At 54.1% G+C, this 12,881-nt stretch overlaps 1 protein-coding gene across 1 annotated transcript; it reads left to right on the forward strand.

Moving 5' to 3' along the window:
- Window positions 1-4: 4 nt before the first annotated feature.
- On the forward strand, window positions 5-12,858 carry LOC104404488 (uridine-cytidine kinase-like 1; the record flags this gene model as incomplete). Its single annotated transcript, XM_010012925.1, has 13 exons — window positions 5-76; window positions 181-348; window positions 1,123-1,194; window positions 1,515-1,704; window positions 1,812-1,873; window positions 2,324-2,340; window positions 3,132-3,230; window positions 11,639-11,732; window positions 11,824-11,886; window positions 12,098-12,220; window positions 12,300-12,407; window positions 12,482-12,638; window positions 12,785-12,858. Coding segments are annotated over 13 exons (1,299 nt in total), but the record flags the coding sequence as incomplete, so codon positions are not given.
- Window positions 12,859-12,881: the final 23 nt, after the last annotated feature.

Raw genomic sequence — 12,881 nt, forward strand, 5'->3', positions numbered from 1 at the left:
CACAGTGGCAACACGGATCATCGAGGCGCTGGATGTGCCCTGGGTCGTGCTGCTCTCCATGGACTCCTTCTACAAGGTGAGGGCTGGGATCAGGGCAGCACAGAGCTGCAGGCAGTGCCAGCACATCCGGGGGTCTGGCATGGCAGTGATGGGATCCGGGGGCTCTGGCATGGCACTGAGTGGGTGACGGAGCGTGCAGGGGCTGGCAAAAAAAAAGACTACAACTTCGACCACCCTGACGCCTTCGACTTTGAGCTGCTCGTCAGTGTCCTCCGCAAGCTCAAGAAGGGCAAGAGCGTGAAGGTGCCGGTGTATGACTTCACAACGCACAGCCGCCGCCGGGAGTGGGTGGGTGCCACGGGGGAGCTGGGATGGGCACTGGAAGGGCTGGCTGGGTGAGCCCTGGGAAAGGGGGATGTCTGTGGGCAGGGGTAGGGAGTGCAGGGGCTGTGGGGCCTGGGAGAGCAAAGGGAGGGAGGGGTTCCAGGCATCACAGGTGTGTGTGTAATTCTGGGGATTTGATGTGTGGGGGCAGGGAGGGGGCACAGAGATGTGGAGATGGATATGGAAATGGGGGCGAGTGCAGGGTTCAGGGAGAGGTTGTAGTGGGAAGCATGGGGTGCAGGGAAGGAAGGAGCTGGAGGGGAAGGCAGAGGTTTGGGGCTCTGGAACAAGGCTCTGTGTCAGTGCAGGGCCAAGATATCAAGTGTGTGGATCAGAATAAGGGCCCTTAAAGGTTGAGTGGTGCAGAATGGTTATGAGGATTGCTGCCCACAGGTGGCAAGAGCCCAGCATGGGTCAGGGGCTGAGGGCTTTAAACTGACAGAGGGTAGACTTAGATGAGATATAAGGAAGAAAATAAATTCTTCCCTGTGAGGGTGCTGAGGCCCTGGCACAGGTTGCCCAGAGAAACTGGGGCTGCCCCATCCCTAGCAGTGTTCAAGGCCAGGTTGGACGAGGCTTTGGGCACCCTGGTCTAGTGGAAGGTGTCCCTGTCCGTCCGTGGCAGGGGGTTGGAATGCTTCCCACCCAAACCATTCTGTAACTGTGCTGTCTGTGCCAAGCGCTGGCCTCGTTGCAGCGTGTGTGAGGAGGGCAAGCACAGCTCTTATCTGCCCACAGAAAACAGTGTATGGGGCCAACGTCATCGTCTTTGAAGGGATTCTGGCTTTTGCGAACAAGGAGCTGCTGAAGGTATTGCTCGCTGCCTGATGTGGCTGGTGGCCCATCTTGGTCTGTGGCATGGCAGGAGACGTGCAGTGGTGTGCTGCAGTGGGATGGGTGCTGGCCTGGCCTGGCCTTTGGTGCTGCTGAGTCAGGGTGGTGGCTGGGGGCTGCCAAGGGGGAGGTCACACCCCACTTGCTGGCAGAGCCCCTCCACGTCCAAGGCTTCAGGGGAGGCAGCACAGGGTGTCCTCACCATGGGGGTCAGACCTGGCTGAGCTGTGGATGGGGAATGAGGCAGGTCTGGTGGGGGGCTGCATAAGGGGTGCTCACTCTTCCCAGTTTTCCAGCTTCTGGACATGAAAGTGTTTGTGGACACGGACTCTGACATACGGCTGGTGCGGCGGCTGCAACGCGACATCATGGAACGTGGTCGCGATGTCGCGGGTGTCATCAAGCAATACAACAAGTTTGTGAAGCCATCCTTTGAGCAGTACATTGAGCCCACTGTGCAGGTTGCCGACATCGTGGTGCCCAGGGGTGAGACTGCTGCATTTGCCAGACCTGACCCCTGCTCCGGCAGCAGGTGTCCTAGGATGACGTTGGGTTAGTGTGCCTCTGACCCAACTTCTCATCTCTCCTGTCAGGTGGGGAAAACTTTGTGGCCCTGGACCTCATTGTGCAGCATGTGCACAGCCAGCTGGAGAAGGTGAGCTCTGGGCTGTTTGATTACTGCTAGTGCAGGTGAGGAGGAGGATTCTGCACACAGCCCTGTGCTCCTGGAGCGTGCAGAGGGGCTCGGTGTCACCTCTCTAAAAAAGGTCTTGAGGCAGACAGAGCTGTGACACAGGGGCTGGGGAAACTGGGATAGGTCTGGGTGCAGTGATGCCTGGCACTTGCAGTCTGGCCTGGTCTCATTCACATGCTGTTGTCCTGGAGAGCTCTTCTGATCTCAGCTCTCCCCACCCTGCTCATTCTGGCTGTGCCTCGTCAGTCTGCCCTTGCCTCCCTAGCTGTGGTTTTCATGCTCTGGGTTTAACCCCAGGAAAAGGGGTGGGAACTGGGCCAGGGCTGCTGTGGGTGGTTGTGCCTGGTGCAGTGACTGTGTTCCCTTTCCTTCCCCTCTTGCCGCATTGGATGACTCTGCTCCACCACCCAGCGTGAGATCACTGTCAGGTACGTAGAGACCCTGCCAGCCACAGAGGGGCTGGTTCCTGGGCTGGGGGGTGGAGGGCCACCAGCACCAGCTCTTCCCTGAGTCCTGCCTTTTCTTGTCCCTGCTGGCCAAAGCTTTGCTGAGGTGTCTGAGCATAGCTGCTCTTCCTCAACTGCCTAGGTGGCTGCCCCACATGCAGCTTCTTGGGGGTCATCACGCTGTGGCTGCAAGCTCCTGTGTGACCTGCCCCACAGCAGCTATGCTTGACTCATGTGACCAATGCCCTGCCTTGTTCCCATCCCTTTCTGGAGCACAGCTCCTGTTCTACTTGTTGAATTGTCCCAGGCTGCTCCCTTCTATGGCAGAAGGGCCCTGAACAGTCCCTGTTCTCTGGGACTTCACGTCGCCTTAAAGGGACAGTCCTTGTAGCTCACTGTAACATGGGCAGCCCAGTCCCAGGGTACATAGCAAGGTCTTCGCATGCAGAGGTGCTGCTCCTGCTCCCTGGGTGCTGGTGTAGAGGCTCATGTGTACGTGGGCTGCTGACAGCTGGATACGTGGTCAGGGCAGGTTTGCCCCACTTCTATGGGTTGGTACTGCTTTGGGATCTCATACCTTGTACCAGACTTGGGGCTTTCCTGGGGATCAAGGCAGGAAGACCAAAGCACTTTCTGGTGTCCAGCCTGTGCTGTAGGTTCTGTGGGAGGAGCCTTCCTTTGATCAGGGACCATGTCCCACTCTGGGGTGGGTCCAGCACGGTGGCTCTGTGTGCCTGTGCTGTGCAGCTCTAATCACTGCTGCCTCGTTGCAGGGCAGCTCTGGCCTCTGCCCACCAAGGGCAGCCTCTGCCAAAGACGCTGAGTGTCCTGGAGAACACTCCGCAGGTGCGAGGCATGCACACCATCATCAGGTAGGTCCCTGCCTCCTTTGGGGTTCCCTTTCTGCAGAAAGGCTGTTCTGTAGGATAACGCTACAAAACCTGGTGTCAGTTTTCCCTCATCTGCCTTAAGGGCTTCAGACATAGGAGTTTTCTTGGGAGGAGCAGCAGGACTGAACAGAGCTGACTCCACCCTACAGACAGTTTTTTGGCAACAAACCCTCGGCATGTCTGCTCTGGGGTGACTTTAGAGCTATGGGCAGGCTTTTCTTATGATGGGAGGAGACTGGTTCTTTGCTAGCTGGAGCACAGGCATAGTAGCTGGTGACACGGGGTGAGGTGCCCTCACTGCCCCTCTCCGGAGGCACTTGGATTTAGAGCCAGCTTTACAGAAGGCGCCCAGGCTGCTGCTTCCATGACTTGATCTTTTCATTCCTCACCAATGCTCCTTTTTTCTAGTTGACAGTAGCACTAGTGTAGGGTCAGGAGCTGAATCCCATGGGACCACTAAAGACCCCAGTAACCCTCGTTACTGTGGTTGGAGAAGCTTAAAGCCTCTGTGTGTGTTTCCTTGCTTGGCCTGTAAACCAGGAAGGGGATGCTGAGCTCAGCAGGACTCTCCTGTACCTGCTCACACTGTGGCTGGCTACCAGCACCCCTGTGTTGGTTTGGAGAATGTAAACATGTGACTACATGCAGGCGGTGCCCCTCCTGGTAGGAAGCAAGATGTTCCTTCTCCAGGCTCCTCCTGTGACTCCTCCCTGTGGCAGCACAGACTCCAAGGGCCATTCACAGCAGTAAAAACCTGGTGATGTGGCACCTTATGCTCACTAGGCAGAGGCCTGTAGCAGTGTCTGAAGGCCATATGTCTCCCCACTAGGCTGTGCACTTCTAGTAGCTCTGAGTTCAGGTCACTACAGGAACTTTGGAGCAGATATGACTCTGTCCCTCCAGCGTCATCTTGCACTGCTGTGTCATCAGCTTCCTCATGGCCTGAGCCAATTTGTCTAGCTCATCCGCTGGCTGCACTCAATGGTAGATGAAAGTGGAAGGGAGATCTTGGGGAACAGCACCTCCAGGGGCTGAATGTTGTTTGCTTGCAAAGGAGCAGTTTCCCTTTCCTGGGGTCATGCAGGGTGAGAAGAATGCCAGCCTTTGTGCAGCAGCCTGCCCATCTCTAGCCTTCCTGCTCATAGACTCTGGCAGGGACTTTTTACCTATGGCTCCTCCTGTTCCCCCGGGAGAGCCAACAGCATGACACTGGTGTGTGCTCTCTCAGAGGAGTGTGAGCAGTGCCACAGGCCAAGTTGAACCAGCCCATGTCCAGAAGGGACAGCACCATGGACAGGCATTGGATCCTCTCTCACCTGTAGCTGCTGTTCCCCTCTTCCTCCTTGAAGTCTGTGTTCCTTTGTCTTGCTGGGAGCGGTGTGTCATGCCTCTGCCTTTATGCCACAATCTGCTTGGATTTAGGAGTTTGTTCAGCTGCCCTGGGAGGGAGGAAACCAAACCCATGCGGGCTGTGGTCAGAGTCCAGCAGCACTGCTGATCTCGAGTTACTATACTGGAGCTGAGCTCCTGGAGCTGGTCGGTGTGTGCGGCAGAAGGCGGACTTTGCCTTTTCCAGATGGTAAATGAAAAATAACCATGCTTATGAGGGGCGTTGACTTGGCCTGTCAGCCACCCCCTCAAATCCTGCTGCAGCCCAAGAAAGCAGGGGAAGCTGAGGAAGTGCTGTTACCAAGATCTCTAAGCTAAGGAACTCACTCCTGTATTTGGTGACAGCAAGGCAGCTTGTGTGCCTGGTGCTTGTAGGTGATACTTGGCAGTGCTCACTTGGTTCTGCATGACTTCAGCGTGGTGTGGGGCTGTTAATGGTTTTCACATGTGATCCTCTGGGCTTCCCTCTGCTCCAGAGGCACTGCTTCCTGCCCACTGAGGTTCTCCTATGCTCCCTGGAGAGGTCCAGACTGGCAGGGGATCAAATGCACAGCTTTTGCCAAGCTTCCCACACCTCTGTGCGTGACGTTACTGTCCCTTGGCAAATCTGATGTCATCTTCATTCCAGTTGCTGCGGTGCCATCAGCCCCCTTCCACAGTGGGAACCCTTCTGGGGTGCTGGTGTTCCCACCGGTACTGCCTTTTGGAGTGCCTTGGCACACCAAACCTGGCATCTATGGATGTGCCAGGGAACTGTGAACCAGGATTTCCCTCCAGGCTCCTTTCTTCCATCCTGTCTTCCCCAGTGCAGCTCCCTTGGATGCAGCCTGTTGATCTTGGCTTGCCATGCTGCTGCCAGCCATCGTGGTTTCCCTGTTGTTCAACACTGGAGGCTCTTCTGTGATTCAGCCTTCTGTCTCTGAGGGCCCTCCTGGAAGATTATGTTGTGGCAGCAGATGAGCATCTCGTTGAGTATAGTCATGGCAAATTCAGGCTTGGCATCTCAGGGAGAAGTGGTTCCCAAGCAGGGAGAAGTGGTTTCCAGAGCAATTTTCTCTTATCCTAGAGAGGCAGGAACCAAAACATAGTCCTACACTAGAACAGCTGAATTACTTTATTCATGATCAGTCTGAGTATCATAAAATGACAGAACAGTTTGGCTGGAAGAGACCTTAAAGCTCATCTGGATCCAACACCTGCCACGGACAGGGACACCTTCCACTAGACCAGGTTGCTCCAGGCCCCGTTGAACCTGGCCTTGAACACTGCCAGGGATGGGGCAGCCCGAGCTTCTCTGGGCAACCTGTGCCAGGGCCTCACCACCCTCATAGTAAGAATTTCTTCCTAGGATCTCGTCTTAATCTCCCCTCTATCAGGTTAAAGCCATTCCCCCTTGTCTTGTCCCTACAGGCCCTTGTCAAAAGTCTCTCTCCAGCTTTCTTGACAGCCCCTTTGGGCACTGGAAGCTGCTCTAAGGTCTCCCCTGAGCCTTCTTTTCTCCAGGGTGAACCAGCCCAGGTCTCTCAGCTGGTCTTCAGAGCAGAGCTGCTCCAGCCCTCGGAGCATCTTCATGGCCTCCTCTGGACTCACTCCAACAGCTCCACATACCTCTTGTGTTGTTGCCCACAGAACTGGACACAGGACTGCAAGGGGGGTCTCACCAGAGCGGAGCAGAGGGGGAGAATCCCCTCCCTTGACCTGCTGGTCACGCTGGAAGCCCAGGTGATGCAGCCCAGGACACGGTTGGTTTCTAGGCTCAAGCACACACTGATGGGTCATGTTGAGCTTCTGATCAGCCAACACCCCCAAGTCCTTGTCCTCAAGGCTGCTTTCAATCCAGTCTCCTCCAGCTGGTATTTGTGCTTGGGACTGCCTTGACCAAGGTGTAGGACCTTGCATTTGGCCTTGTTGACCTTCACAAGGTTTGCACTGTCCCACCTCTCCAGCCTGTCCAGGTCCCTCTGGATGGCATTCCTTCCCTCCAGCGTGTCGACTGCACCACACAGCTCAGTGTCATCAGCAAACTTGCTGAGGGTGTGCTTGATCCCACTGCCCGTGTCGCTAACAAAGATGTTAAACAACACTGGTCCCAGTACTGACCCTGAGGAACACCACTTTTCATTGGTCTCCACTTGAACATTGAGCTGTTGACCTCAACTCTTTGGGTGCAACCATCTAGACAATTCCTTATCCACCAAATGGTCTATCCATCAAATTTATGCCTCAGCAGTTCATAGACAAGGATGTTGTGTGGGACAGTGTCAGATGTCTTGCACAACTGCAGGTAGATGGTGTCAGTTGCTCTTCCCTTATCCAGCAACACTGGATAAGCCCCATCATAGAAGGCCACCAAATACATCAGGCATGATTTGCCGTTACTCAAACCATCTTGCCTGTCTCAAATCACCCCCTTATTGTCCATGTGCCCTAGCACAGTTTCCAGGAGGATCTGCTCCATGATCTTGCCAGGCACTAAGGTGAGACTGACCTTGGATCTTCCTTTTTTCCCTTTCTAAAAATGGGGGTTAGATTTCCCCTTTTCCAGTCAGTGGGAACTTCACTGGACTGCCATAAGTTCTCAAATATGATAAATAATGGCTTGGCAACTTCATCTGCCAGTTGCCTTGGGACTCATGGATTCATCTTATCCAGTGCCACGGACTTGTGCTCCTTAGGTGACCTTGAGCCTGATCATCTCCTATAGCAGGCAGTTAATTCTCCCAGTCCCTGCCTTTGCCTTCTTCATCTTGGGTGGTGTGGAGCTCTTACTGATGAAGACTGAGGCAAAAAAACTCATTGAGTATCTCAGCCTTCTCCATGTCCTGGGTAACCAGGTCTCCTGTTTCCTTCTGGAGAGGGCCCACATTTTCCCTTGTCTTCCTTTTGTCACCAATGTACCTATAGAATAGAATGGACAGTGTAATAATGCTATGAGTTATATCTTCCAACTTACAAGATGTTTTGGTATCTGGTCCAGATCACCAGAGTCAATTGGAGCATTTTGTGCCACCCATCAGGACTCTGTTTCACCCAAACAGTCCTTTCTGCACCTGAACATCTCTCAAGCATCTTGCACTCTCTTTGCCTCAGGAGAATGGCATTTCCTTTCCATCGCTTGTATCTTGGTACCCACATGCTCATGGAAAGGCTCCAGGACATCCATCCCCTGCAGCACAGCCTGTGCGTGGTGTGGGTCACCCACCTCTCAGCAAGTTTGGTCTGGCCTGAGCCTTTGGACTTTGTGCTCCAGCAGGACACGTCATCCTGTGCTGGAGCTGCCCTTGAGAAATGTGATGTTGTTGGTGCTTCAGTGAGGGGCAGAGTGAGGCGTTTCCTGCATGCCAGGAAGTTGCCAGCACCACAGAAGGTGGTTCAGATGTGAAACCTGTCTATGCTCAGGTTTCCTGGGGGCCTGAGTGTTACGGCTGACTTTCAGCTACAGATGCTCCTGTTCATGAGCTAAGCCAATGCTGTGTTCAGGCTCCAAGACAGATGCTTGCTGGTCCCTGTCAGGCCACCCAATGCTTTTCTCCTGTCTCCTACAGGGAAGACTGGGATCCTAGGGAGCTGCTGGCTGCTGTGCCTTGCTGTGGATTCCCAGCTCGCTGGGTTGTACATGCTGTGTGTGGTTTGGCTGCACCCTCCATTGAGGGGCTGGGCAGCACCTGAAGCAGTGTGTGCTCTTGGGCTTTGCCTGGGTGATGGCAGGAAGGTGCTGTGAGGCAGTGGGGTGAGCAGGTCTGGTGTCCCTTTGGGAGCACTCTTGGCACAGAGGCACTGCTGTAGCGATCCCATTCTCTGACCACTGTAGGGAGGGTCTTCCACTGTTGCCAAAGAATGTTAGGGCTGTCCTCCCTTGAAGCACCCCTTCCCCTTGCATAATTGGCAGTTGCTTGTCCCTGGGTCCAGAGAAGTTCCTTGGTTGTCTTTATCACTGCACAAAAAGGGAGGCACACTGGGGCCTTCGCGGCACAGGGACCGAGGCTGGTCCTCCATCCCTGATGGATACATCCTCCGTTATCACTCTCTACAACTACTTGAAAGGAGGATGGAGATTAGTGGTGACTGGTCTCCCAAGTAACAAGTGATAGGACAGAGGAAATGGCCTCAAGTTGCACCAGGGGAGGTTTAGACTTGATATTGGGAAAGATTTCTTCACTGAAAGGACAGTCAGGCATTGGAACAGGCTGCCCAGGGCGGTGGTCAAATCACCATCCCTGGAAGTGTTCAGAAAGCACATACATGAGTGACATGGTTTAGTAGTAGAATTGGCAGTGCTGGGGTAATGGTTCACTTGAGATTAAAGATGTTTTCTAATCTGGTTAGTTCTATGATTCTATGATCATCAGGATGCCTTGTGGAGGCTGTGGAGGATTCTGCCTCTGTGGGAGCACCAATGGGCCTGTCCCATGCAGGTCGGGCTGGTTGGGGCATCCAACTGCCCCTGTCCATGGCAGAGCAGCCCCATGGCTGGTGTGGGGCTTGTCAGGAGTGACTGCCTGTGGAGGCAGGGCTGCTGCAGGCTCTGTTCCTGGAGCTCCGTGGTGCTTCCAGAGCTGCTGTGGGTGAGCACGTGGGTGAAGCCCATGTGTGGGGAGCACACATGCTGACAACCCACGCTGAGGAGCTGTAGGCCTGACACCTGTTTCTTCCAGGCCAGAGCTGATTTTACAACTTCTCAGCAGTGCCTTGCTGTCCCCAGGCTTGTTGGGAATGTCCACGTTGGGTTTTCTGGTCATTGCAGAGCTCTCAGGAGTGGGTTACCCAGGTGGCTTCAGAAATATCTCAGATAGTTGTGACTGTTTATCTTTCTGAGCACTGTTGGCTGGGCTGTCCGTCATTGTGGAGAGATGTGAGAAGTGGCAGATGATATTTTAAAATACAGAGTAAAAATATTCAATATCCTTCTGCTGCTTTTGGTCTGTTGCCAGATCCACCTCTTCTATCTGGAAACTGGCAAATGTCTGTAGGGTTCCTTTGTTCCTTACATCCTCCAGAACATACCAGGGGTATACGCAGGCTGTGCTGCTTTAGACACAGGTCATAGAAGAGAAAACAGATTTCAGCTGCGTTTTCTTAAAGACACTCCTTCATTGTCAGTCTGCCCTTGGTTGTTGTTCAGCCAGGGAGCCAGAAGCGTGTTCTTAGAGTTCTCTACTAAAATGCCCCTTACGTTACAGCCTGCTACTGACTCTTTTGTCAAAGCAGCCACAAACTGAGAGAGGTTTATATGAATGTTGGTGGGGTCTTTATGGTCACATATCAAACAACAAGCAAATCCCAGATTCTGCTCCTTTCCTGCCGAGTGATTTCTTGCTGTAGGTACTTTGCCTTCAGGCACTTGACCCTGACAGTGCTGGTGGAGAAGCTGTTCCATTCACCTGGAAATACCCCGCGTAATACAGGACAGGGACAGTCCTGCCTGTCATTACGTGGAGCTCTGTACACACTTGTGTTACTGTGCTTTGAGATCCATGTGTTGCAGGAAATGCAAGGTTTTGTGCAGTGGTTTCTTCTGTGTGGTGAACAAGTTCAACTACAACACATATATGTGCTGATGGTCAAAATGCTGCCCATAGGAAAAGCTGGCCTCTTCCCCCTCTGCCCAGCAATGGAACTAGTGTGTGGGCATGTACAGTTGGGTTTCTCCTCCTGAGGGAGAAGGGAAGGTTTCCTCTTAATTACAGCCCCATTGTGGTTTTATTGCTTTTTATTTATTGTATTTCTTGCTGCCCTCAGCACTTCTGGGTTGCGGTGAGATAATGCCAGGTATTTCAAAATCTGTCTGGTTCCTGGCAGTAGTTTATCTCTAACTTGGCACAGAAATGGAGAGGAGTTGAGAACACATCAAGTGTTTTCCCATCACTGGTGTCAGCTAACCCAGATGCTCTTGGCTGTGGTGCTTCTGTGTAGAGGTTTTTCCCGGAGCCGCTGTGCTGCTGTGCCGTGGTCTGTCCTGGCGGTGCTTCTGTCCTGCCTTGTGCTCCCCTGGCAGGGCCCATGCAAACCCTTGCTGCTTGTTCCTGCGTCTCTGTTGCCGCAGGAACCGATGGTGCTGCCTGACATTGTGTTGCTGTTGTCCCCTGTTTCTCTCCTGGCTCTTTCCACATAGTCAGCAATTATGTCCTCAATCTCCAGCCTTGCAAATCCTCCAGCAGAGATTCAGCAGCAATTAGAGGTTGTGCTCAGAGCGAGTAATGCGGTGCCTCTGTGCTTGTCTCTCAAGCACCTGCCTCATCTCTGCTCAGGTCAGGGCGTACATTTACACCAGGCTGCTGATGTTATGCTCACTTATCCCTCCTTTTTGCTGTTGGCTTCATTCCCTTTGCTAGTCCAGCTAGCCCACCGTGTGTAGTCAGCTCTGAACTGTCCCCCATGTCCCAAAGAGGATTGAGCAGCATCATGTGGCATCCTTTCACTTCATCCAGTCTGCATGATCTGCTGTATGCTTTATATCCCACTTCCAGAGGAACCGAACACTATTTTTGACTGTATGGTCCTTTCTAGACAGCACCATGGGTCTCCAGCAAGCCCAGAAACATCGGTAATTACTGTATCTCCTTCCTCAGTAATTACCATGTCTCCTTCCTGAGAGCTTCCAGGTTCCCACTGGCTGCTCTCTGTTTGCACCATCCTTCCTCTGGAGCACTGTTTGCCATGGACTCTTCATTAGGGACTCTAGTGGTAGGACAAGGGGTAATGGGTTTAAACTTAAACAGGGGAACTTTAGGTTAGAGATGAGGAAGTTCTTCACAGTGAGGGTGGTGAGGCACTGGAATAGGTTGCCCAAGGAAGTTGTGAATGCTCCAACCCTGGAGGCGTTTAAGGCCAGGCTTGAGAGAGCCTTGGATGACATAGTGTCGTGTGTGGTGTCCCTGCTCATGGCAGGGGGGTTGGAACTAGATGATCTTAAGGTCCTTTCCAACCCTAACTATTCTATGATTCTATGTGGTGGAGCAGAGATTCTGCTTTCATCTCATGCAGGCATCTTCCCTCAACAGGAACAAGGACACAACCAGGGATGAATTCATCTTCTACTCCAAGCGCCTGATGCGGCTGTTGATTGAACATGCCCTCTCCTTCCTGCCACTGAAGGTGAGCTCCTGGGCCACATCTCCCCCTCCTGAGCCCCTGGGCCTTGCAGGGCCCAGCTTCCACCACACTCCCTTCTTCTTCCTTTCTGTAGTCGGTCACTGTGGAGACGCCTCAGGGGACAACGTATGAAGGGAAGCGGTTCCACAGGCAGAGGGTGAGACATTGTCCTGGTCCCTTTTTCCCCATGAGCACATGGCTGCCCCATCTTGGGTCAGCATGGACTGGGAAAACCTGGTGGCTTCACGGTCTGTCCCTGTGCAGATGTGCTACTTCCCTCTCCTGCAGCGCCGGAGCCTCGGGAGCTCACCAGAGAGGCTGCTTCCCCTGCACAGTGCCAGGCAAAAGTGTTCTCATCTCTTCCCCAGATCACAGGCGTGTCCATCCTGCGAGCAGGGGAGACCATGGAGCAGGCCCTTACTGCTGTGTGCAAGGACATCCGCCTGGGCAAGATCCTCATCCAGACCAACCATGACACGGGGGAGCCCGAGGTGAGCAGTGCCCGTGCTCCAGCATGGACCCCCCGGCACCATGCGGTGGGTGGGTGACCGCTTCTCCTTCATTTCACAGCTCCACTACCTGCGCCTTCCCAAGGAGATCAGTGAGGACTACGTCATCCTCATGGACAGCACCGTGTCCACAGGGGCCGCGGCCATGATGGCAGTGCGCGTCCTGCTGGTGAGGGGACGGGGCAGCAGAGCACAGGGTGGGATTGACATGCTGACTGGGTCTCACGGCTCCATGTGCTGCAGGATCATGACGTGCAGGAGGACAGGATCTTCCTGCTGTCACTGCTGATGGCGGAGATGGGGGTGCACTCCGTGGCCTATGCCTTTCCCCGTGTCCACATCATCACCACCGCTGTGGACAAGCGGATCAATGAGGAGTTCCACATCATCCCGGGCATCGGTGAGGACAGGAGAGGCAGGGCTGGGCTCTGGTCCCTCACCCCAGCTGCCTGGTTGGGGCTCTGAGGCTGCACTGAGGGAGCCCTGGGAGGGGACTGCAATGGGGCTGGTGCTGCCACTGCCTCACTCTGTCCCCTCATCCTCCAGGTAACTTTGGGGACCGATACTTCGGCACTGATGGCCCCTCTGCCTGGTGCGAGAGTGACGTCATGGACTGCTGAGCTGGCTGGCCATAAGGCCACCA

This window comes from Nestor notabilis, unplaced genomic scaffold, assembly GCF_000696875.1.
Source record: "Nestor notabilis isolate BGI_N333 unplaced genomic scaffold, ASM69687v1 scaffold10904, whole genome shotgun sequence".
NCBI lineage: Eukaryota > Metazoa > Chordata > Aves > Psittaciformes > Psittacidae > Nestor > Nestor notabilis.